A 24,538-nucleotide genomic window follows, 5' to 3' on the forward strand; every position below is an offset into this window, starting at 1 on the left:
TTAGACCCACCCGGACATGCTCCAGGTGCCTCCCAATGAGCTCCTGACAGCAGTCCCTGGTGTAGTGGAAGTGCCGGTTGTGCACCCGGAAGTGCCTGGGTGTGGCGGAAGTGCTGAGGGCCAGGGCTCCTCAGGCATCTGGGTGCCCCTGGTGGTGACCACGGGCCCCTATAGGGTTGAGCTTCCATGCTCTTTTCCTGTGGTCCCCATAGCCACCAGGGTGGTTGCCCCTCATGGTCCAGAGGAGGTGTAATCCTTCCTTCGGTCCTTCCGGGCATCCAGGCTGGGTACCACCTGCAAGCTGAGACCCATAGGGGCCAGTGGCCCGTCCCGCGAGGGCAGGTCTCCCACGACGGGAAGCTGACACACTCCACTCCAGAGCCCGGTCCTGCAAAACATAAGTTGGAACAAGGGGAGGAGACATTGCCCTGATGCCACCACTCAGCGTCTCTTTGTCACCCCCATACCGGCAATGCTCCCCCCTCTGACCGGCACCCCAGCACTTACCACTTCGGCCCCCCTTCCAAGACCTCCGTGCCCCCTGTGTTGGGACATCTGACGGGACCGCACGCACCCCCATCATCTCAACTGGCTTTGAAGTTTCCCTCTGCCTCTGCAAAGGACAGCCTTCTCTGGAGGTGAGCATCCTGCCTCATGTCCTCCCTTATCGGAGGAACCAGCTCTCTTCCTTCAATTCCTCCTCTTTCTCTGGGATGCAGCGACGTTTTGGGTCTCCCTATGGGAAAGGTATAGACCCTGTCCCGTCTGCGTCCCTGTAGAGCGACGTGAGACTGACGCTGGCTTGGGGCATAGGGCACTTATAAGTTTCTCTTTTAAATAATTATTTTGTAAATGCTTGTCAAGATTTTCATCTGTCACAGTTAACTGATTTTTACATAAATGTATTTATGTATTGATTGATTGTTTGATGTGAGCAATGTAATGAAAGCACCGTTTGTATTGTGTTTTGTAGTTTTACAACCAAGAATTAAATATTTGCCAGTAAAAGCTTTACTCTAAGCAATAAATGAGTTTAGTGACATTTAGTTGTTTGATATCTGTCTAGCTTTGCACGGACACGCAATATAATCATTGTATTGCAGAACAGTGTCTTACTGGCCTCAAGACAAACCTTAAAAGGAATCCAGCACTCCATTTTCCTTTTCATGAAAGGCATCTTAGATAAGGGATATGCTATTAAGACACCCAAAGAACAGATGCCACTCAAAGATGACACAGTGTGGTACATTCCTCATCATGGAGTATATCATCTAAAGAAAAACAAAAATTTAGTGTTTTTTTTGATTGCAAGACCACTTACCAAGGGATTTCTCTTAATGAACAATTCCTGAAAGAACCTGACAGAGAGGAGGCAGTATAGCATTAATGGTAGACATTTAAATTGATGTTCTACCAAGTAAATGTTCCAGATGAAGACACTACTCTTCTTTGTTTCTTGTGATGGCCAGAAGGTAACCTGAATGATGAGCTGGAAGAATTCAAAATATCAGTACATCTCTTTGGAGCTACATCCTCGCCCAGTTGCCTTATGCTTTGCAAAGAACAGCCGAGGATGCAAGGAAAGCAGCTTCAGAAGATGCAATCAACACTATGCTTCACAATTTCTATGTGGGTGACACTCTAGAGTCAATTACAACAGAAAACCAAGCCACACAATTGGCTGGAGATCTTCAAGCCTTGTGTTACAGAGGAGGGTTCAACCTGACCGAATTGGTAGTCTTGTTGTCTATACCTGAAGAAGACAGAGCTATGGAGCAAAAGGACTTCAACATAATTTCTATAAGGGTCACTAAGCCATAATGTCCTACCTATAGAATGTGCCCTGGGTGTTCAATGGTGCACAGAAACAGACAGTTTCAAGTTCCAGATAAAAGCTGCTGTTCTGTCAGTTGTCAGTTCAGTACATGACCCCCCTTGGATTTTTAGCACTAGCTATATTGCCTGCTAAGCTTATCCTAAGAGACCTGTGCAAGGAGAAACATGGATGGGATGAAGAAGTGAAAGTTAAGGTTTTCAAGCAATGGACAATACAGATGGATGACTTGAAAGTACTTGTTGATTATAATATAAACAAGCACATCAAACCCACAGGGTTTGGCACATAAAATCTGCATAAATTAATCATTTTGGAGATGCTTCCGAAGACAGTTATAGCACTGCATCTTACTTCCTCCTAACTGACCAAAAACACATTTTTAGTACGGAAATCAAGATTGGCAACACTAAAACCTGTCACTGTACGAAGGTTAGGATTAACTGCAGCTGTTGAGGCAGTCAAAATACATAAGATGCTAAGGCATGACCTTCAAATACCCTTGGAAGAATCAACTTTTTGAACTGATAGCACCACTGTATTAAGGTACATTAAAAATCAAAGTATTTGTTTCAAAACCTTTGTTGCCAACAGAGTCAAAGTGATAAGGTAACAATCACAGCCAACGCAATGGAGGTATGTCACATCTGCATTAAATCCAGCTGACCAAGCATCTTGAGGATTGACATTAGGAACTTTCATCAAAAGACATGGATTCAAGGCCCAAACTTCCTACTAAGGCCAGAATATGAATAGCCAAAAAGACCTGATGAAGTGGACTTGCTCACTGAAGATGATCTAGAAATCAAAAACCGTGTAGTAAACTCAACAAGAGATGAAGAGAGAACTGAAACCATAAAGGAACTCATAGACTACTACTCAGAGTGGGCATGCTTGAAGAAAGCAGTGACATGGTTTCTCAGATTCAAAGGAATGCTGTTTCACTTGAAAGATGAAAGAAAGGCATTCAAATTTATGGTCAGTCAACTTGAATGTGATCCAGCAGGACACAAAACACTTATCACAGAACATATGAGGGAGTATAAAACGTCAATAAAGTCAAAATCACTTTCACTAAAAGACTTGTGTAAAGCTGAAGCAGAGCTTATACACTTCAATCAATTACAAGCTTATCCACAAGAGATAAAAACTTCACAGAAAATTCACTGCATAAAGAAAAATAGCCAAATCTATAAACTAGACCCAGTCGTGCAAAGCAGAATTCTAAAAGTCGGAGGCAGACTCAGCAAAGCTGCTATGGGCAAAGGAAGCTAAACATCTCACATTTCTTCACAAGAATTCACAGGTAACTTGTCTTATTTTGCAGCACATCCACAAGGAAAATGGACACTGTGGAGTTAAATATATGCTAGCACAATTACATCAGAAATATTGGATCCCTTAAGCTAATTCAGATATCAGAAGAATCATTTGAAAGGGTACAACTTTTCAAAGATGCAATGCAAAAACAGGCAAGTAAAAAGTGTTAGATTTGCCAGAAGATCGTCTGCTCCCTGACCAGCCACCTTTCACCAATATTGGAGTTTACTATGTTGGACCTTTTCAAGTTAAAAAGAGGACAAAGCTTAGTCATGAGGTATGGAGTAATTTTCATTTTCATAAGAGCTACACACACTGAGGTTGCCTACAGCTTAGGCACCAATGTCTGGCATCAACGCAATATGTTGCTTCATTGGCAGAAAAGGACAAATTAAAGTCATACTCTTAGATAATGGGGCAAACTTTGTTGGTACTGAAAAAGAGCTACATAAGGCAATCAAAAACATTTATCAGGACAAATAAACCAATGTGATGATTAAGAAAGAAAATAAATGGATTTTCAACCCACCATCAGCTTTGCATCACGACGCAATATGGGAAAGACAAATGAGAAGCATAAGAAAAGCCCTAAACTCAAATATTATATATGAAAATCTTCAGAACGAATCCATCAACAACAATGGGCTCCCAACGAATGTTGTAGATGACCTGAATGACTTGGAAGCGCTGACACCCAATCACTTTACTGTTACTTAAGTTTCAACCCAGCATACCTCCAAGACTTTTTTCTAAAAATTACTATACACAAACACGCTGGAAACAAGGTCAAAACATTGCTGATTTGTTTTGGAAAAGATAGACTAAAGAGCATTTACCAATACCTTTAGAACATCAAAAATGGTTTACACCAAGAAGTAAGTTTGAATCATGAGGCATCATTTTGATTGCAGATGATGCTGCACCTCTCAATTCTTGGATAATGGGCCGAGTCTTCAAGATAATGACAGAAGCTAAAGGTGCAGTCAGAAACGTTTCTGTGCAGACCAAAACCAGCACACTGGACAGACATGTAAACTGCTTGTCTGTTGCAAGAAGCAGAAACTAAATGAAATGAATGGTCCTGAAATTTAGTCACTCAACAAAGTTTGTTTTTTTTTTACATGTAGTGTCTATAATTAAATTATCCAAATCAAAATTGCAGTAATTGTCTGAGACCTTTTCATAAAAAATTAGGGACAAAAACGTAACAGCCATTTGTTAGTTAGGTAATGTTAATTGACATACGTATTTTCCTAATTATGTTACAATGTTTGCCCATATGCAAGTCCATAGTTAATGGAATTTTATATTATAACCCCTACAAGCTAACTTGTAAATGGACTGTCTGACTGAGACTAGTTCAGTCTATGATCTGCCTTGCAGTTGGTAAGGCATGGAAGGCAAACCGTTTCAAACCGTACTGAACTTCCTGAACATATTGAAGTGAAGCCTTTGTAAGTTCACCATAGAAAAGTAACACAACTTTCAAGTATAGAAAGTAACTGAAGTTTAACATGAGAAAGCTAAGATTGTAATGAAACAGAGAATAAACCTTTTTTCCTTTTATTCTGTGTGTTGTCACACACATGTGCATGGGAAACAGCTAAAGGGCCTAAATAAGTGTAATTCTATGCCAGACCAGGGGGCAGCAGAGTGTGCTAACTGTCTCTCTCAGTCTCTTGCAGACCATTCTCGGGAAATCCCGCTTGGTTTTGGTGCCGACGACGATGCCACTTCCGGTCATGAAGACGTCACTTCTGGTTCCGCCGCCAATGATGTCATTTCCAGTTCTATCTGTTAAAACCGCCAACTTGTCTCAATGAAAGTCAGTCTGTTTTGGACTCTGTTCTTTGAACATTGCTCATTTAAAAAAATCAACTTTTGCAGCCAGGAAAACAATATACAGGTGGCTGCCCCAAAACTTCATGATGTCTGTGACTCTTTTGTTTGACAGTGTATAATAATTTTTTTCAGATTTTTTATGATTTCTTCTTTTTTACATCTTCATTAAACTTTTTGAAAGCAAACTTTATTGGACTTTGGAATTTCTTTTGGTATATGCTTGACTAATGCTTTTCCAACTCAATAGCTGCTTGATTTTGGCTACCTGGAAAAGACACAGCTACACATAGGCCAAATTACAACACAGACAACAAATAGGAGTGAGATTCGAAACCCTAGACTCATGAGGTAACAGTGCTAACCACTGCGCTGCCATGTAGGGTTGTAGGGGAGCTTCATATGTCCTAGCAGCATCAGGTATAATACAGGACCCAGCTCTGGGTGGAGTGCCACCTCATTTATTCACTCATGCACACACCTAAGACGGAGAAAATTTCATGTTGTGAATTAACTTAACCTGCATGTCCTTGGGATTTGGGAGAAAAATTGAAGTAACAGGAGAAAAACCAGGATCAGAAATAGAGAAGCATGTAAGCTACAATACAAATAGTAACTGGGTGCAAGATTCGGACCCAGGGCACTAAATCCTTAAGACAACACTGCAGTATCCATTTATTCAAATTATGATTGTCTAACAACCAGTCCTACTATTATGACTTTAAATTTCACTGCAATAACTAGACATGGTTAATTTTAACATCTATGATCTTCTAGTCAGGGCGGCACGGTGGCACAGTGGTAGCGCTGCTGCCTCGCAGTAAGGAGGCCCGTGTTCGCTTCCTGGGTCCTCCCTGCGTGGAGTTTGCATGTTCTCCCTGTGTCTGCGTGGGTTTCCTCCGGGTGCTCCGGTTTCCTCCCACAGTCCAAAGACATGCTGGTTAGGTGGATTGGCGATTCCAAATTGGCCCCAGTATGTGTGATTGGTGTGTGGGTGTGTTTGTGTGTGTCCTGCGGTGGGTTGGCACCCTGCCTGGGTTTGTTTCCTGCCTTGTGCCCTGTGTTGGCTGGGATTGGCTCCAGCAGACCCCCGTGACCCTGTGTTTGGATTCAGTGGGTTGGAAAATGGATGGATCTTCTAGTCTCACTAAAGCCAGAAATATATACTGTATTGTATGTCTGGAGGCAACCATGAATGAATTTTGATTAAAAGTGAGCAGGAACAATTAGATGCCTCAATGAGTTTCACCTTTCTGAAACTATCCAGTGCCTCAAGAAGATGATGCTCAAAGTTGGAGAAGAGATTTCAAACTGCAAAGAGCTGCAGTGTCTTGTCCAACAGACAGCAAGCTCTCATTATGATGAATCATACAGTTGAAAAGTCTCCTAAAAACCTTATTAGATATATAAATGTGTGTCTCAGCACATTGTACATTTTAAAAATAAACATAACTTGTTTCAAGTAAAAAGCCTTTCTGTAAAATCAGATTATACATTTGCATTCAAAGACAACAACACATGAGTGGAGAATATGTTGTCGCAAGCGCTGTGTGTGCTCACTGTTGTTCAGCTTTATGACAATAGTGTAGAAGTCGATGTGAGTTTGAAAGAAATACGTAGCAGCAATGTTTGTGAAAATATAAACTGCAAAATATGCATTTAAAGTAAACATGTGTCACACGGCATCAAAAAGACAGCTGTTAAGAGGGCTGATAATGAAGATGTAGATTTCAGTACTCAAAACACCCAAATCCACAAATGTGCCAAGACACACAAGGGGAACATGAACAGCACAGCATCCACATTCTGGCTGCACATAAACAAATAACTAAATGAAGTTAACATTAGAGTCTAACTGTAAATGCAAAATATAGTGATACAATGGTGAAAATGACAAAGATACCGCAGCAAACAGTAGCACTTCTCAAGCGCGTGAAGCAGTGGTGGTCTAAATGTGTGTGTGTTAGACATGAGGGAAGACACGCAGCAGGATATAAGAAAAAAAAAAAACTGCAGCTTGCAATGGTAAGCAGATTTGAAAACTATTTTGCAGAAGTGGCCCAACAAAACAAGTGTTTGATACCGTAAGTTATAATTAGACTCAATAAGGATTAATCAAATGGCCCACTCAGGAGAAAAAAAATCTCCCTATTTTTATATTGGTAGGAAAACATACGTCAGATGATCAATTCAATGATTACCATTTACCATAAACATATCAGTACAAACTCAATAAAGGTTTCTATCAGTTCATCTTCTATCCAGTACTGCAACTCACTTTCAACTGTTTACCTCTTCATGTATTGTTTCCATCACAAGAAAGTGTATTCTGTACATTTTTGCCACATTTCCCACAACAAATGACACTCTTCCCCCTTCCCAAGAACCTACCATACTACTCAACCTGGGGTCCAAGCTGTCGCAGAAAGAGCACTGTAGCATGGCAATACATCTCTTTTTGGTGAATGGAACAAAAATATCTCAAGTTGTGGACAGGAATGCATGTTTACCAAAGAAAACTAAATTCTGGCAGGAGAAAGAAAAAACCTACATGACTGCCAGAAGAGCTCTGCTGGAAACCAATCTAGCAGAAGCCACGTTTAAACACAAAGGAACATTTTAGTTACTTAACTCTGCCTCATCCATCCCATCCTTCAAAGGACGTGTCACTGGCTTAGACGACGACTGCTGCGCTATCTCCTTCTGTCATTCAGCAAGTAGATAAAGCTGTGAGGAAGAGAGCAAAACAGTTCATTCCAATGCTACATTTTACAAACAAATCTATGCAGCCAACAGTATCTCTGTTGCTGTCAGATTACCTTCATTATTCACTCCTTGGATATACGCATCCTTGACACATTGTAAAATACTTAAACGAGGCCTTTTATCAGTATAGAGAGAAGAAAAATATGTTTGTGTAACCTGACAGCCTTACATATAAAGACAACATCTGGCAGCGGTAAGGGAGAGGTCTATCCATGAGCAAACCTGATAATGAATGGAGTCATGACATTTAGTTTTATGCAGTAAATAATCCAAACAAAACGCTCAGGACTGGTGAGGCAGCAGTGCTGGTTGATCTTGATCTCATCAGCTTTCTGCTTTTCCTGGAACAAAACCAAACTTGTTTCAGAAATACCATTCACCTTTAACCAATCAACTTCAAAGTTAGAATCTGATGTCATTAAAGAGGGATTTAGAGATCAGAATGGCACAGTTTTTAATGACAGACTTAAAAAAAAAAAATGTTTCTTAGAAAAGTATACGGTGAGTTGTTTTTTTTTTTTTTAAGTTCAAAGTATTTTTCACACCTTTTTCCAACAAATGGGGGATTTAGAGTTCTTTTGTATGACTTTACTGGTTTTTGATGTCAGAGGCCAAATTTGAAGCTAATTGGTTGAAGGTGATTTCCCTGGAACAGCAGAACCCCAATGATATCAAATTCAAATAGCCAGCATTAATAGTGCACCACCATATCTAAAGGGCCCATTTTAGTGTACGTCACTAAATGTTTCAGAGAATAACGTCTGTACAACTAGCTGTAATCCAGCTGTGCTCATTTCCCATAATCCAGCTTTGTTCAAACCATGGTTGCAGAAGCGAGAGCCTATCCAGTCAGAATCTGATACTAGGCAAGAACTAGTTCTGCATCAGACGTATTCATGCTCATCCATTCAGTCACATGTTAACCCAATCTGCATATCAGAGATCAACTCATTATCTCATGACTCTGAAATCCACTATAAGACCTATGGTTTGAAAGTTTCAAATTGTGTACCATTAAAAGAAGAAGAAAAACAAAGTGCCATTCTTTTATTCACATCATTACAATCTGCAAGGATGTATTAATTTACCAGTATATAAATTTGTACTTCACAATAAAATGAAAATATCTATCTTACATACCGGTAATTTTTTATGCATAGCAGGGAGCCTATCCCAACGCCAATGAGTGCTAGGCAGGAATCTGAATTGATCTATTGCTCTAAGGGTGTTCCCAAAAATCAAGCCAACATAAGTCACCAGTCAACCAAAAAAGTGTCTCCAGGAAAAACTCAGGGCAAAGATCAGCTAAACAACAACAAACAACAGTTGGGAGTAAGGAATTGAACCCAAGGCTCTTGAGCTGCGAGGCAACAGAACTAAGCCACATTTCTGCATGCACAAACTCCATCATCTAGAATAAACATATTGTAAATGAAGAAATAAAAAAGACTGGAATTTAATTTCTAAAGCAATGTGAATGTAAATGAAAAATTAGGTGATATGACAAACCAATAAAACAGTATCATTTAAGTGAGTAGGATCCCAACCATGGCTTAATGGATTTTGGTTCCACGTTTTAATATTTAGTACTGCAGTTAATTTAAAAACAACACTGTCTTATTACTAATATTCTTGTCTAACAACACCTAGAATACGCTCTGTCATGCTTCAGTTATTTTGTTATTATAGCTATTGCTGTAACATTCATTTTCTTTGAGGCAGCTTGATTTACAATTTTATATTACAGCACATCAGTCAAACAAACTTTGCTGCAACATTTTAAATATTCTTCTAGGCATTTCCATTTGTTTACCTGTTAATATTAAAACTGATCAGCATCTTCATATTTACAGTTATCACAAACGTATTCAACCTTATACAAAGCAGTCCACCTCTAAACAGTTACAGATTGTTGGAGTTAAAAGCAAAGCCCAACTGACAGGCTAATAAGTGTCTGTATACAGAGTAGACAGCCCATAAAAGTAGTCAACCATCCATAGAAATGTGGGCTGGTAGCCACGGGAAACCGCTGACTTTTGATTACTCTACCGGAGCAGCATTTCTCAGTTAAGAAAGCAATATTTTATGTTATGAAAAATACCTTCATTTTGAACGGGACATCTGAAAAAAGAGATAAATGTCGTGTCTATGAGAACTTTTCCTTCCAAAGTGCGAACTCTGTTATTCATCTTAAAATGAACATGACCTAACTGTAAGCCATCATTAATAGTACCTACCAACAAGCTCAGACTTCCCATTCTATTTATTATAGCCAATTGTAATTGCTTTGAAATGAGCAACTTTAATTGTAAATGCAGTGGTTATTACAAGTTTATCGGAGTAAAGTGGGAGACAACCGTGGCACAGCACGCTTGTAGCCTACACTACATTACACTTTCCGTACACACGCGCAGTGCACTATCACTAATACGAAAGTCTTAACGGTGAGAGGCGACTATGAAAAGTCAGCGTTTTTCAAACTATTATCTTAAACACCTGTCATTTCCTTCACGTATCTGTGGATTGGTATCCCGTCCGGGGCTGCCCTTTAATACCGGATGCAGGTAATTAATGAATGCTAGCAATGCATTAAGACCAAACTGCAGTTGAATAAAAATGTTACATGTTACATCCTCAGTTAGAAGATATATTTTTTTAACAATCTACTAAGGAAATACCCCAACACGAATTGCGCGTACTTCCAAAAGATTTATTTCCTTTTGTTTGCACGATGAAACAGGAATCAAAAATGAATTCTGGTGTCTTCCAGTTTTAAACCATTTTTTTAAATTTGATATCGGTCTTTCTGCAATATTGATAAGTAATAATTCCAGAGATTTTAGTGCACGTGTTTAGTCATCTTGCTTGTTTAGAATTTTATAGATATTTATTATATCTGAAATGCTGGTCATACCTCAACGGAGGAGAAGCTCTGCTGCTGATGACGAGAAGCTACACCGACTGAATGCTTTCGAACTTCACGCGCCTTCGTGCTGCTTTTGCGCAAGCGCAGTAACTCCGTCCGAACTCCTACAGTGAGGGAGTCGTTAGGGAATGACCGCTATATGGTTACCCGGCAACCACCAAGCTGCAATTAAAGCCTCATTTTATTTAAAACAAAATATGCATTTCGCAAATATTTGACTAGATTGAATTGCCATCTGAAAGAATTGCTTTTTCTGTTTATGTTAAAAATGAAAAAATGGCAAGCCAGTAGCCAGCGATATGCCCAATGAAGCCTTTAAAAAGGTTCCCCGTTATTCTGAATGGCATTAGTGGAGTTGGGAAATTAATGCTTTAAACTCTGCAGTTATTCTTACATTAGCTATTCAAATACATTGCGCAGGTATACACTGAAAAAAATGTTTTGATTATTTCATGTGGTTTTTATATTTTGGGGCTCTGAATTAAAAACATGACAATTTTTTTCTCTATTTTTTCACAAAATACATATTTTAGCTGTATTGTTTTTTGCACTATAAATAACTAAATCTCAATATTTTATTTTAATGATCATTTGTTTTAATGTAACATTATATAATTTAATAAGGCAAAGCAGTTCTTTTGTTTCACTTGCTCTTGAGGCAGCAGCTCTGGTTCATTTTTCTGATTCTAGTCTCACGGGGCCAGTTGTGTTTCTCAAACGAGAATACACATCTTGGGACAACCCGTTAAAATATGTGTAGTGAGTATAGCGTTGAAATCCTGCACTGCAATGGCTACACTCAGTACCGTTACTAGGTTATTTGCTCCCTAGGCCAGGCTTATTAGTGTGCGGTATCTAACCCGTCTGGCTGGCCCCTTATGATGTCTGCCCTAGGCAAATGCCTAATTTGCCTTAACAGTGACACTGGCCCTGGCTACACCCACACAACTTCTTCCTAAAACACCTGCTGCCAGTTTCTCCAGTCTGTGCATTTTAAACCACCATCAGAGTATGAGGAAGATAGCAAAAGAGATTGAACAAAAAACTGGACACTGAGAGAAAATAAGAAGCTGTCATCCAATCAAGAGGTCAGTAGCACAAGGTAACTGAAACTTAATAACTAATCTGCATGTTCTAATGACAAAGTGGAATATGTTTGCCAAATTTAACTCAGATTGGACCAAGGATGTGGAATTGTATAAAGAACAAACATCTGCTTTATATATTAGATAAGGACAGAATATACTGTACATTAGCTGGTAATGAACACAGTAACTAGCCCGTGTTTTTGCTGTGAGTGAGACAGCAGAGTCAAGAATTGATGTTGAGTTCAGAAGAAATGGCAAGCTAGAAAAATGCTACAGGTTGGTACCAAAAACATCATCAGACTTTGCTTAGTGCCACTACCATTGCTTGAAGTTGTTAGTCAAAGTTGTATCAAACAATGGAGCCTGTTGTATTTATTTGTGCTGTGAGTTTTTGGATTTGTCTAGGGCTAAACTGAAAGAGGGCATTATTGTTGGAACTGATATAAGAAAACTGGCTTCTGATGCAAAACCTGATGATGTGATCAGTAACCTGGAATTATAGACTCAGCAACATTCAAAGAAGCAATTTATACATTTTTAGGTAACAATAAAGATCCACATTAAAAAGAAATTGTTAAAAATGTGTTAGATAAGTCTGCGGTGGGTTGGCACCCTACCTGGGATTGTTTCCTGCCTTGTGCCCTGTGTTGGCTGAGATTGGCTTCAGCAGACGCCCGTGAGCCTGTGTTTGGATTCAGCGGGTTGGAAAATGGATGGATGGATGTTAGTTAAGTTTAAGAAATTGGGTTGTGATATGAGTCTCAAAGTTCATTTATTTGGATTCACATTTGCAATTTCTTCCCTGAAAGTCTTGAAGTGGTGAGTGAAGAACAGGGTGAAAGATTCCATCAGAATATCAAACATGTAGAAAGAAGGTACCAGGAATGTTGGGATGTCAGTATGATGGTGGACCACTACTGGATGATTCATAGGAACACACTAGTAAAAGTGTACAGATGACGGGTAACCAAATGAAAAAACTAGGAAGTGACAAAAACTAGAGGCGTTGTAAGTTAATGAATGCGTATTGTTGTTTTCTTTACATATCTGTTAAAAAATATTAGATCGACTACATTTTTTCATGTTAAATCGATTTAAACAATGTTGTGTATAAGCATAAATTGTATCATTTATTTAATTTTAATTACATTTTTATTTATTTACAAAGAAGTTCAACATAATCGAGTAACATCAGTATAGGGACAATTCTGAACAAGTACAGCAGGACAGTGTACAAAAGTTGATCACCTCAAGTTAAGATTTTTGATTTTTTTTTTACTTGACTAGGGGACTTCGCCCCCCGCTCACTTCACTCACTCACCACCTTCCCCCTCCTCCACTCAGCCTGTGGAACGCACCCCAAGGAGATGTGGTCGCTCCTAAGAAACCCCCTCTTAAACGGTGATACAATGGGAAAGAAATACAGTTTTTTATACCTCTTCTTTGCTCGATCAGCTGCTGGTTTTCTGTTGCTGCCATGCCGTGTGATCTACATCTCATGCAGTGCACTTCTGTCATATCACCTATGTCCATATATTCAATCTCTTTTCGCTTTTACCTTTTCGTCAATATCACATTGAATTTTGATTCCGTGTTTGGAATTACATCATGACAATGCAGCATATAACTGCCCGTGAGTGAATATCGTTTCTTTCTCTCTACAAGAAATCCATCCATTATCCAACCCGCTATATCCTAACAACAGGGTCACGGGGGTCTGCAGGAGCCAATCCCAGCCAACACAGGGAGCAAGGCAGGAACAAACCCCAGGCAGGGCGCCAGCCCACCACAGTCTACAAGAATGTGTCTGACAATAGCATTCACAGAAATGACTGAACCGTGTGCGTGCTTGAAATTTAGATTTGATACCATGCAAAGGTATCAGATCATTCATTTAAATTTATTTTCAATTTTGTACTTCAGTGTGACATGATGGAAACATTCAAATTATATATTTTTTATTTTGTTCATGAATGCAAATAAAAATAACTATTCACAAATAAAAGTAATTTTTATGAGTTTAATATTGCAGACCTGTGAATTATAGTTATAGTCTCTCCCACTATGTAAAACAGTTTTGAAATATTTAGTTGCCATTTTGTGCTCCTGTTCCATGTGCACTTCCATTTTGTTTAGCTATCACCAACAGATCATGAGGCTAACATCATGTAACATGTGAAGTCACAAATGTGTGCATGTAAAACATACTATTTTTGGAAAAATTACAAAAGACTCGTGATTGTATTGCACTAATTGTGCTACCTTGAATCCTTCAGATTAATTGTTTGTCTATCAGTTTGGATGAGTAATTTGATTTTCTTGTTCAGATCAATTGATTTCTTGGAAATTCATTTTTGACTACTCAGTTGCCTAGCCCCTCATTTCCTGATTACTTTTCTAAAAATGTCCTTTTATAAGATAAAGTTATTTTGTATAATAAAAGAGAACAGGACAAGATTAAGAGTTGGATCACCTTGCAGCAAGTCCCATATAATTGTGTAGCAGACTAGGCCAAATTTCAATGGCCCCGAAAAGCAAGTGACAAAAAATTTAAAGGTGTGACCAAATAAATCAATAAGAAAGAAAATAATAGTGACTTCTTTAGTCAGGGATTCTGTGCATGATCTCCATAGTTCACAGTTGCTTGTCCAAAAGTGAACAATGACTTACAGCGTTGCACAATTTTATATACTGTATGTATGCAGGCCCGCCGCCAGAAATATTTGGGCCCCAGACAACTGGGTACATGTGGGCCCCTCTGCCTTCCCCGGGTCTCCAAATACACAAAAAAATCAAGCGTGGCCCCGGACCAGAGTCCTGTTTGTCCCCCCCCTGGCGGCGGGCCTGACGTATGGGTCATTTCACATGGAGCGGAGCTTCCAGGAGGGAGATGGAAATGATGTCAGTCTTCTGGTCGGATGTCCTCATAGTATTACAGTTTGGTTTAGACTCGTGAAGATGCCCAATAAGCTCACATGTCTGACTATATACTTGTGTGGAGTTCTTATGTTCTTCCAGTGCTTTTGTGTTTTTCCATGCACTCTAGTTTCCTTCCACACCCCCAAAATCATGCCTATTTGGTTCTAAATTGGCCGTGTGTATAAAAGTATCATGAACCCTTTGGTAAATAAAGAATATAAAATGTAGAAGAAAAACTGCTCGATTTGAAATTTTATTACCAAGCAATGACAGGATATCTGAAGACAAACCAGGAGAATTATTGCTAAGCAAGCAGGCTCCAGAGAACATTAAAACTGGAAATCCAAAAAACAAAAAAATAAATCCAAAACTTAATGTTAGGAACAAAGTAACAGTCAAAATCCTAAAACCTGTTTCATTTTATCTCATTTTAAATCTAACAGACTCCCGCCTCTACTGCAAATGTTTTAAAGATGGTTGTCCAGTTGTACAGATGTGAAATTTTAAGTTAGGAGCATAGCTTCAGTAAAGGACAACTCCAAAGTGTGGGAAAAAAAATGAAATCCTTAGTAAAGTCTTGTGATGCACAAAAGAAATAATTATACTTTTGACCAATTTTGTTTCAAAGATTTAGCCAACCTTGGAGGCTATTTTGTGAGTGTTATTGCTTCGCTGCTACAGCTGCTGTAGCCATATTTGACACTGGAATCTTCTGCCACTGCTCCCCCAGGTTATCATTCGCTGGATAGTAGTTAAGGTATGATGGAGAGGACATTTTGGAAATGAGGAGATGAGATGAGCAGAGTATGAGCTTGAGACAGAGAACACAAAGTCTTGATTAATTAAAAACAATATAGCAATCGATGCCGAAATAGGGGTGTAAAAAGCAGGTGAGGATGCTGTCAGAATAAAAACTTTCATTGAATGAATCTTGGGAAAAAAAAATATTTTCAGTCACTTTTGTCTCAGGTGACTGGTTTGAGCTATGTCCAAAATTCATGAAACATTTATTCCCGTTTCTGTAGGTTGATGGATGAACTGACTAAGTCTGAAACTGAAATCTTTTGCTATTTTTTCTTTGGGCTACCTCTCTTAGGGAGGTCCACACACCACTTTAAAGTGGACCTTTCAAAGCTGACATAACCCACAGGACAACAGTAAGCTGGAGAACACAGAGGCATGAATGAGAATATAAGCTAATATCCAAAATGAGGAAATAAAGCAGTAGGTTGTAAGAAAGAGTCAGAAAGAGAAGACTTTTTTGATTTGATGCACTTTATTAATCACTGAGGGGAAATTGTCTTGTCATATGACCTATATGGGTCACAGTGCAGGGTCAGCCATTGTACAGCACCAGTGAGCAATTTTCCAGTTAAAGGCCTTGCTCAAGGTCCCAATTTAAACTGGCAACCTTCCAGATACCAGCGCAGATCCTAGCCACAGACCCACCACCACTCGGTATGAATTGGGTAAAAAATTCATTTTAATCAATTTTGTTTCAGATGTTCAGGTCCCAGTTCATGAATAATATGGTTTTTTTTTTCTCTGCAGGTTAAAGAACATAATAACCTCTTTTGAAACCAGGACCTTCTGCCATTCTTTCCCTTGAAATACTTTGCCTCCCGTCAGATGGTTGGTAGGCAAAGCACATTAGAATTAAGTAAGTGGAAATAAGAATGATAATATGATGAAAACATTAAAAAGAGAAGTCATTGTGGCAAAAATTGAAGACAATGCACAAACTAAGATGAAGGCAGACTCAGAAAATTAAAAAAAATGACAAAACTAGAAAGCTATAATCATCTTCTTCTTCTTTCTGCTGCCCCCGTTAGGGGTTGCCACAGCGGATCATCTTCTTCCATATCTTTCTGTCCTCTGCATCTTGTTCTGTTACACCCATCACCTGCATGTCCTCTCTCACCACATCCATAAACCTTCTCGTAGGCCTTCCTCTTTTCCTCTTCCCTGGCAGCTCTATCCTTAGCATCCTTCTCCCATCAAAAAAGACAAAAAAAAACAAAATACAATGGGAAGGTCAAAAATCACACAAAAAAGCTTGCAAATGATGTGGTGCTAAACACTGAGAGAGGATTCAATGGTCGAGTGGCAACAAATATCCAGGAGCAACAATCAGAACTGCAAACACGTCTCAGGTGTTATAATTGGCTTTTATGTTTAATATTATGTGGCTTTATTGAGGTATTCTCTGAAAACAAATTTGTTGTGAGGAACGGCTGGGACTCTTGCCCACCTGGAACACCCTCATCGTGGAAGGGTGGAGGAGACACATGTACAGGGCATTGTCTCTCCCAGAATGCTAGATAGCAGCCACCCTGGGTTGAAGCAGTGCCCTGGATTCCTACAGGGCCTCATGGGAAGTGGAGTTGGTTGGCTCAGCCCTTTTGGGTTCAGTGGGTGCTGCTAGGGGGTGCTACGGGGACTAACAAACCTACTTCAAGGGGCTTCCACCTTTCCCGTAAGTGTTCTTAGGCCAAGCCTTAGGGACACCAGAAGCACTTCGTGGGATTGCTTAAAAGGAAATGCCTGCCACAACTATGGGAGCCAGAATTTGGAGGAAGGAGACAAAGCTTGTGGAGAGGAGCAGAGGAGGCAGTAGCTGAGAGAGAGAGAGAGAGAGAAAAGAAGATGACAAAGACAAGGGCATTACTGTGTGCTGTCCTTAACTGCGCATGTGGTGGGAAACGCTTGGCACGAATTAAAAGCCTTTTATTTCAAGTGCTTGTGTCCAAGCCTGGCTGTGTTGTGTATTTGGGGAGCTGGAGTGCCCCCTGGTAGTCACATTGCATAAGCAAGGCATTTTAACCCAAGATTTCTATATTTGATATTAGTTTGCATTCAGAAAGTGTTACCTTTTCCATGATGTAATTTTCTTGATTATTGACATTGTCATTTTGTGGAGTGGCTGTTGCCATGTTGCTAGTGTTTAACCATGTGGGTCATGGGTATAAAGTTCACAACAAACACTTCCTATTCATTCAGGTTTACAGAGTGAAAACATTTACAGTCATGGCTGAAATTATTGGCACCCCTGAAATTTTCCTAGAAAATGCACCATTTCTCCCAGAAAATTGTTGCAACTACAAATGTTTCGGTATACACGTTTATTTCTCTTATGTGCATTGGAACAACACAAAAAAACAGAGAAAAAAGGCCAAATCTGACATCATTTCACACAAAACTCAAAAACCGGGCTGGACAAGATTATTGGCACCCTCAACTTAATATTTGGTTGCATGCCCTTTGGAAAAAAATAACTGAAATCAAGCGCTTCCTATAACCATCAACAAGCTTGTTACACCTCTCAACTCGAATTTCTGACCAATGTAAACTGCTCAAGGTCTCTTAGATTTGAAGGGCGCCTTCTCCCAACAGCAATTTTGAGATCTCTCCATAAGTGTTCCAGCGGATTTAGATCCAAACTCATTGCTGGCCACTTCAGAACTCTCCAGCGCTTTGCCTTCAACCATTTCTGGGTGCTTTTAGAGGTATGTTTGGGGTCATTGTCCTGCTGGAACACCCATGACCTCTGACACAGACCCAGCTTTCTGACACTGGGCCCTACATTGCACCCCAATATCTTTTGGTAGTCTTCAGATTTCATGATGTCTTGCACACAGTCAAGGCATCCAGTGCCAGAGGCAGCAAAACATCCCCAAAACATCTTAGAACCTCCACCATGTTTGACTGTAGGTACTGTGTTCTTTTCTTTGTAGGCCTCATTCCGTTTTCTATAAACAGTAGAATGATGAGCTTTACCAAAAAGCTCTACCTTGGTCTCATCTGTCCACAAGATGTTCACCCAGAAGGATTTTGGCTTCCTCAAGTATATTTTCGCAAACTCCAGTCTGGCTTTTTTATGTTTCTGTGTCAACAATGGGGTCCTCCTGGCTCTACTGCCATAGAGTTTCATTTCATTCAGATGTTGACGGATAGTTCGCGCTGACACTGTTGCATCCTGAGTCTGCAGAACAACTTGAATATGTTTTGAAGTTGATTGGGGCTGTTTATCCACCATTCGGACTATCCTTTGTTGCAGTCTTTTATCAATTTTTCTCTTCCGTCCATGTCCAGGGAGATTAGCTACAGTGCCATGTGTTGTGAACTTCTTGATTATGTTGCGCACAGTGGACAAAGGAACATGAAGATCTCTGGAGATGGACTTGTAGCCTTGAGATTGTTGATATTTTTCCACAATGTTTGTTCTCAAGTCCTCAGACAATTCTCTGTCCTTCTTTCTGTTCTCCATGCTTTGTGTGGCACACTCAGACACACAACAGAAAGGTTGAGTCAACTTTTCTCAATTTTAACTAGCTTCAGGTGTGATTGCTATATTGCCAGCACCTGTTTCTTGCCACAGGTGAGTTCAAACAAGCATCATATGCTTGAAATAAAACGATTTACCCACAATTTTGAAAAGGTGCCAATAATTTTGTCCAGCCCATTTTTGGAGTTTTATGTGACATGATGTCAGATTTGGCACATAAAGGAAATAAACAGGTCTATACCAAAACATTTGTAATTACAACAATTGTCTGGTACAAATGGTGCATTTTCTGGGAAAATTCCAGGGGTGCCGATAATTTTGGCCATGACTGTAGGCCTGTTATTCTTAAGATAGTTTTCTTGGCATTTGAATCCTTGCAAATCTATTTTTCACTATGATTTAGAATTTCAATTTTTGCCTTGAGGACTGTGTTTCTGACTCCCAGTTATGAACCTTGCATGTTTTCTGATTCAGGTTGATTCTTCTAACCCTTAACTAATATAGTAAAGGAATGTCATGTGATGTGGTTAAGAAAGAGAGCAGTTTACAATATTTCTTTTTAATGCTTGAGCTATTTTACAATTAACAACACTATCCTATGAGTGAAGAATAATGGAAAAGTCAAAATAAAACTAAAATGTATTGTACCTGCCACCAATTTGGTATAGTAAATATACTGTATGTGGAATGTTGCTAAAAAAAGGTGGCCCCATCTCTCAGGGCCATAATACAGTACATTAAAAAAGACTTTCCTTTAGCCAGTTGTAAAACATACTGAGAGACTTGCAAAGAAGCAATAAAGCCTGTAAGTATAATGGGGACGAGGTGGAGTGGGGAAGAGAACTTCCTGCAATAAAGAGCCACCTTCTTTTACATTGCAGGTTTGAATACATTTTTGTCCTTTAAAGCTGTCGACCCTAATAAAATCTGTCTTTTTAAAGGTATAGAATGTTAAGACTCCACATATGTGGTGATCTCACTAGAAATAGTCTTTACTTCCACATACAGTACACCCGTTTTACATACTAAAACATTTCCAAAACACAGTAGTGCAGATCTGCCTCATTTAAGATTCTGATTTGTGGTCAGTTTTGCAAGTGTTTAAAGAGTTGAGCCTCTCATTCAGTTGAGGTGACATCAGAGTTAGAGGTGTTTACTTTCTGCAAATGTATACGACTTAAAATATGTTGTTTTTTCATTGCTTTTCTGGAATTCCTAACCTGTTGCCTTGACACATGTTGACATTTTGCATTTTGTGTGCTGAAATAAGAAACGCTGGTCTAATCTCTAAGGCAGATGCATTAAGATTGCCTGCTTGTTTATTAGATAGATAGATAGATAGATAGATAGATAGATAGATAGATAGATGCAAGTAAAAACGGACAATAACTTTGTATAATGTTAACGTTTACCCCCCCAGGTGGAATTGAAGAGTTGCATAGTGTGGGGTCTCTTCAGTCTGTCAGTAAAGTAGGACGGAGACAGCAGTCTGTCACTGAAGCTGCTCCTCTGTCTGGAGATGATCCTGTTCAGTGGATGCAGTGGATTCTCCATGATTGACAGGAGTCTGCTCAGCGCCCGTCGCTCTTCCACAGATGTTAAACTGTCCAGCTCCGTGCCTACAATAGAGCCTGCCTTCCTAACAAGTTTGTCCAGGTGTGAGGTGTCCCTCTTCTTTATGCTGCCACCCCAGCACACCACCGCGTAGAAGAGGGCACTCACCACAACCGTCTGATAGAACATCTGCAGCATCTTATTGCAGATGTTGAAGGACGCCAGCCTTCTAAGGAAGTATATTTGGCTCTGACTTTTCTTGCACAGAGCATCAGTATTGGCAGTCCAGTCCAATTTATCATCCAGCTGCACTCCCAGATATTTATAGGTCTGTACCCTCTGCACACAGTCTCCTCTGATGATCACGGGGTCCATGAGGGGCCTGGGCCTCCTAAAATCCACCACCAGTTCCTTGGTCTTGCTGGTGTTCAGGTGTAAGCACCATTTAACAAAGTCCTTGATTAGCTTCCTATACTCCTCCTCCTGCCCATTCCTGATGCAGCCCATGATAGCAGTGTCGTCAGCGAACTTTTGCACATGACAGGACTCCGAGTCGTATTGGAAGTCTGATGTATGTTGGCTGAACAGGACCGGAGAAAGCACAGTCCCCTGCGGCGCTCCTGTGTTGCTGACCACAATGTCAGACCTGCAGTTCCCGAGACGCACATACTGAGGTCTGTCTGTAAGATAGTCCACGATCCATGCCACCAGGTGTGAATCTACTCCCATCTCTGTCAGCTTGTCCCTAAGGAGCAGAGGTTGGCTTATTATATGTTATAATAACTGCCACAAAGTGGACAGATAAGATAAAGTTCAGCCTTTTACTAGGTTTAATCAGACTGTTAACCCTGGGGGAAATGCGCATTTTGTATTGCATTAGACTTTTTAATAGTGATCAAAAACAAAGCTTCACTGCCTATTTCATCAGTTCCCCTAGATGTGATGAATCATATGGCCATTTAAAACAACACAGAATTTAGTTTGCTTAAATAAATTTATTTTAGGGTGGCAGGATGGTTAGCACTGTTGCTAGACAGATTCAGAGACCAGATTTTAAAATGCTGGGTATTTGCGCTTGACTGGCAGCAATCTGTCTAGCAAGGAAAGGAAGCACCTTGAGAGGATTCCAGAAAGTGGGCACAGACTTTTAGGTTACATCCAACACTACTACATTTTATTTTAAAAACTGAGACATTATTTTCACCTTTCATCCACACTACCACAGTAGGGTTTTTTTTTTATACTTTTCAAAAATGTTGTCCAGAACCTTATACTTCTGAAAATGCTGTTGATGCGTGAAAATGTAGAGATTATGATAACACAGAAAACTAATCACACTCTGATTTGTTCATGCTTAGTACATAACCCTTTTCTGATTGGATCCAGTTACAATGTCTCATTCCCTGATTGGCTGCCCTTCATTGAAGAAAACCATATTCCAACTTAGCAGACATAGAGAAGTTTATTTCCATGGTACTTAATGTGTTGCTAAATTATATGAATATAAATAGTTTTTTGAACAGTTTGAAAGTTGCACACATGCACAACGGGCAACTAATTTACCAGTTGCTATAGTTTTGTGATAAATTCTCATGGCTGAGGGTGTTACCATCCCTTCAAGGATTTTTCTGATGATGCGCACATGCCCAGTGTGGGTGACTGGCTACATCATATACACTTTCAGAACTTTAGTGTGGACAAAGCTACTTTCGTAAATGATGTGACCATGCTAGTGTGGACAAGAAATCTTTCCATTTAAAAGCACAGGTTTGACAGTGATGCCATCAGGGGCCCATCTGTTAATCATTCTTTCTGTTAGTGGGAAATAAAGGAGATGACAGCACCAGCTCCTGGTGCGGAGGGTAACTACTATCAACTGAGTCCTGAGGTTGTCTCCGAATCATAAGTGTGTGACAGCAGAAAACATTCAATTCATACATGTGTAAAACATGTTTTTCAAAATTTGTGTTACTGTATCCTGACAACCAGACAGACATCACTCTGAAAGCGGTGGCAGCACATCTTTGGAGTTGCTCAGGTTTACATTCACCAAGGGCCCCAGGAAACACTCCGGGGAGCTCCAGGAAAGCAGTCTCAGTGTTTATGTGTGTAGTCAGATTAGAGCTCATCTGGAATAGTGGAAGAGGAGGAAGAGACTGAAGGTAAAGCAGGAAAGGTGCCCGTTTTTTAGAAAACCTGTGCAATAAATGTTATTATCTTTACCTGAGACATGTGCATCCAGCGGTGTTTCGGCTTGGGGTGTGCTAGACAACTCCACATACTGTATATTCAGTTTGATTTGTTATTAAAAACTTCAGTCAGCAGCATTCATGGAAGAAATAGACCTCTGAAGGGTCAAAGTCACAGTCCTGGAGGTCTGTGCTGGGGGATCCAATCTGGCCACAAAATCTTTACATCTGTTGATTCCAAGATTCTCGGGGTCTATGAAAATACAGAAGATAATAAATTGAAAGACAATCCGGCTGAGTGGAGACATCAGATATTTCATTGCATTCAACACTAGCCCCCGCTCCCCCATAATGTGTGAAGCAGGGTCAGTTCATGGATGAATGGATGGATGAATGAACAGTTGAATGGAACATTGTGGGTACAGTATATAAGAATGCCAAAGCATTAAATAATGAGAGTTACAAAGTCCAGTCTTTACCTTTGTGCAACTTCCATGCTTTCATACAATTATGTTGCTTCCATAACTCAAATGTGTGTGTTTGGTTTACTGGTGAGTGTGGGTGGGTTCTGGGAAGTTGAGTAAGCTCTGCAACCCTGTAACAGAAACTGGTATACAGCATGGGTGGATGAAGCTGGTGATAATCTTGACTGTGGAGGTTTTATGGATGTAGAAAATGATGAAAATGCATCACTTCCCCAAAATATAGACCAGCTTATTACACATTTGAACTAACATGTATAATAAGCAACAAACCTTTCCCTTACAGTTCCATTGTAAATGCTACAAACTAAGCACAGAGGGCATCGATCTAACCAAAGGTTGCCCTCTCTTGTGCACAAGGTGTCTCCATTTACTGTATCGGACCTCGATCTTTGAAAATCTGGTTCCTTAACACGGTTCATCTCGCTTTTCTATGTCTGGAGCATATTTTAACCCCAAAACCTAACAGATTTGTCAAAAAAATTGAAGGCAATTATTTGTATTTTAATGTCTGCCAAATATAAACTGAAATACTAAATATTTACAGCCTGTTTCCCAGGTTGGGTACTGGAATGTTAGCTTCAGAGCAAATAACCTCACAACTTTTCTTTTTTTTCCTCATGGGTCAGTTTTTATTGTTTATTTTATGTGGGATACTTGGAGAAAGAATTCATTTTAAGAGTTTAGCGTTTTATTATATGTCTAATAAAAGCCAAGCAAAATCCTTACATTCTGCCGTATTGCATGAGCACTCATGTCATCTGCAGTAAATTATCACCTTCTTACTCAAAATATGGAGATGAATACAATAAGTCCGGCCTGGTAATGGCAGATTTCAGTTATAGCCGACATATATAGATGGTGACCGACAGTAAACAGATTGCTAGCTCTGAAATGCCAGAACCAGCTGTGAAAAGGTCATGTGGCACAATGATGAATTGGAAGTTGGTGTTTCCTCCATAAGATGGCCATTATCATTACGGATTTACTTTCTTCTATAAACACTTCATTGTGTTGAACTGGAGTTGATTAAGTGTCTGTAGGAGCCTGAAAAAATGCAGAGACATGGAAGATAGTCCTAGAGGGAATACATCAGGGTCTAAAGTCTACAGAGAACAGGGTGCTTACTGATGGTTAAGAAAGCTGATAATAACATCCTCTGCCAGAACTTCAAATCATTTGGAGGACTTCATGGTAGTTACAAAGTCCAGTCTTTACCTTTGTGCAACTTCCATTATTTCATACGATTATGCTGCTTCCATAACTCAAATGTGTGTGTTTGGTTTACTGGTGAGTGTGGGTGGGTTCTGGGCCGTTGAGTAAGCTCTGCAACCCT

The 24,538-nt window shown here is 39.8% G+C and overlaps 1 protein-coding gene across 3 annotated transcripts in view; it reads right to left on the reverse strand.

The window, feature by feature from the left end:
• si:ch211-63b16.4 (kinesin heavy chain) overlaps positions 1-10,726 on the reverse strand; it is a 164,022-nt gene extending 153,296 nt beyond the window's left edge. For all 3 annotated transcript variants that reach the window (XM_039738035.1, XM_039738037.1, XM_039738036.1), the window contains exons 1-2: positions 10,674-10,726; positions 7,626-7,720 (exon numbers count right to left, since the gene is read on the reverse strand). In XM_039738035.1, coding sequence (XP_039593969.1) covers positions 7,626-7,639 — 14 coding nt within the window. In that variant the 5' untranslated portion in view covers positions 7,640-7,720; positions 10,674-10,726. The remainder of the gene's footprint in view (positions 1-7,625; positions 7,721-10,673) is intronic.
• Between the last annotated feature and the right edge of the window lie 13,812 nt (positions 10,727-24,538).

This window comes from Polypterus senegalus, chromosome 16 (genome assembly GCF_016835505.1).
Source record: "Polypterus senegalus isolate Bchr_013 chromosome 16, ASM1683550v1, whole genome shotgun sequence".
NCBI classification, from domain to species: Eukaryota; Metazoa; Chordata; class Cladistia; order Polypteriformes; family Polypteridae; genus Polypterus; species Polypterus senegalus.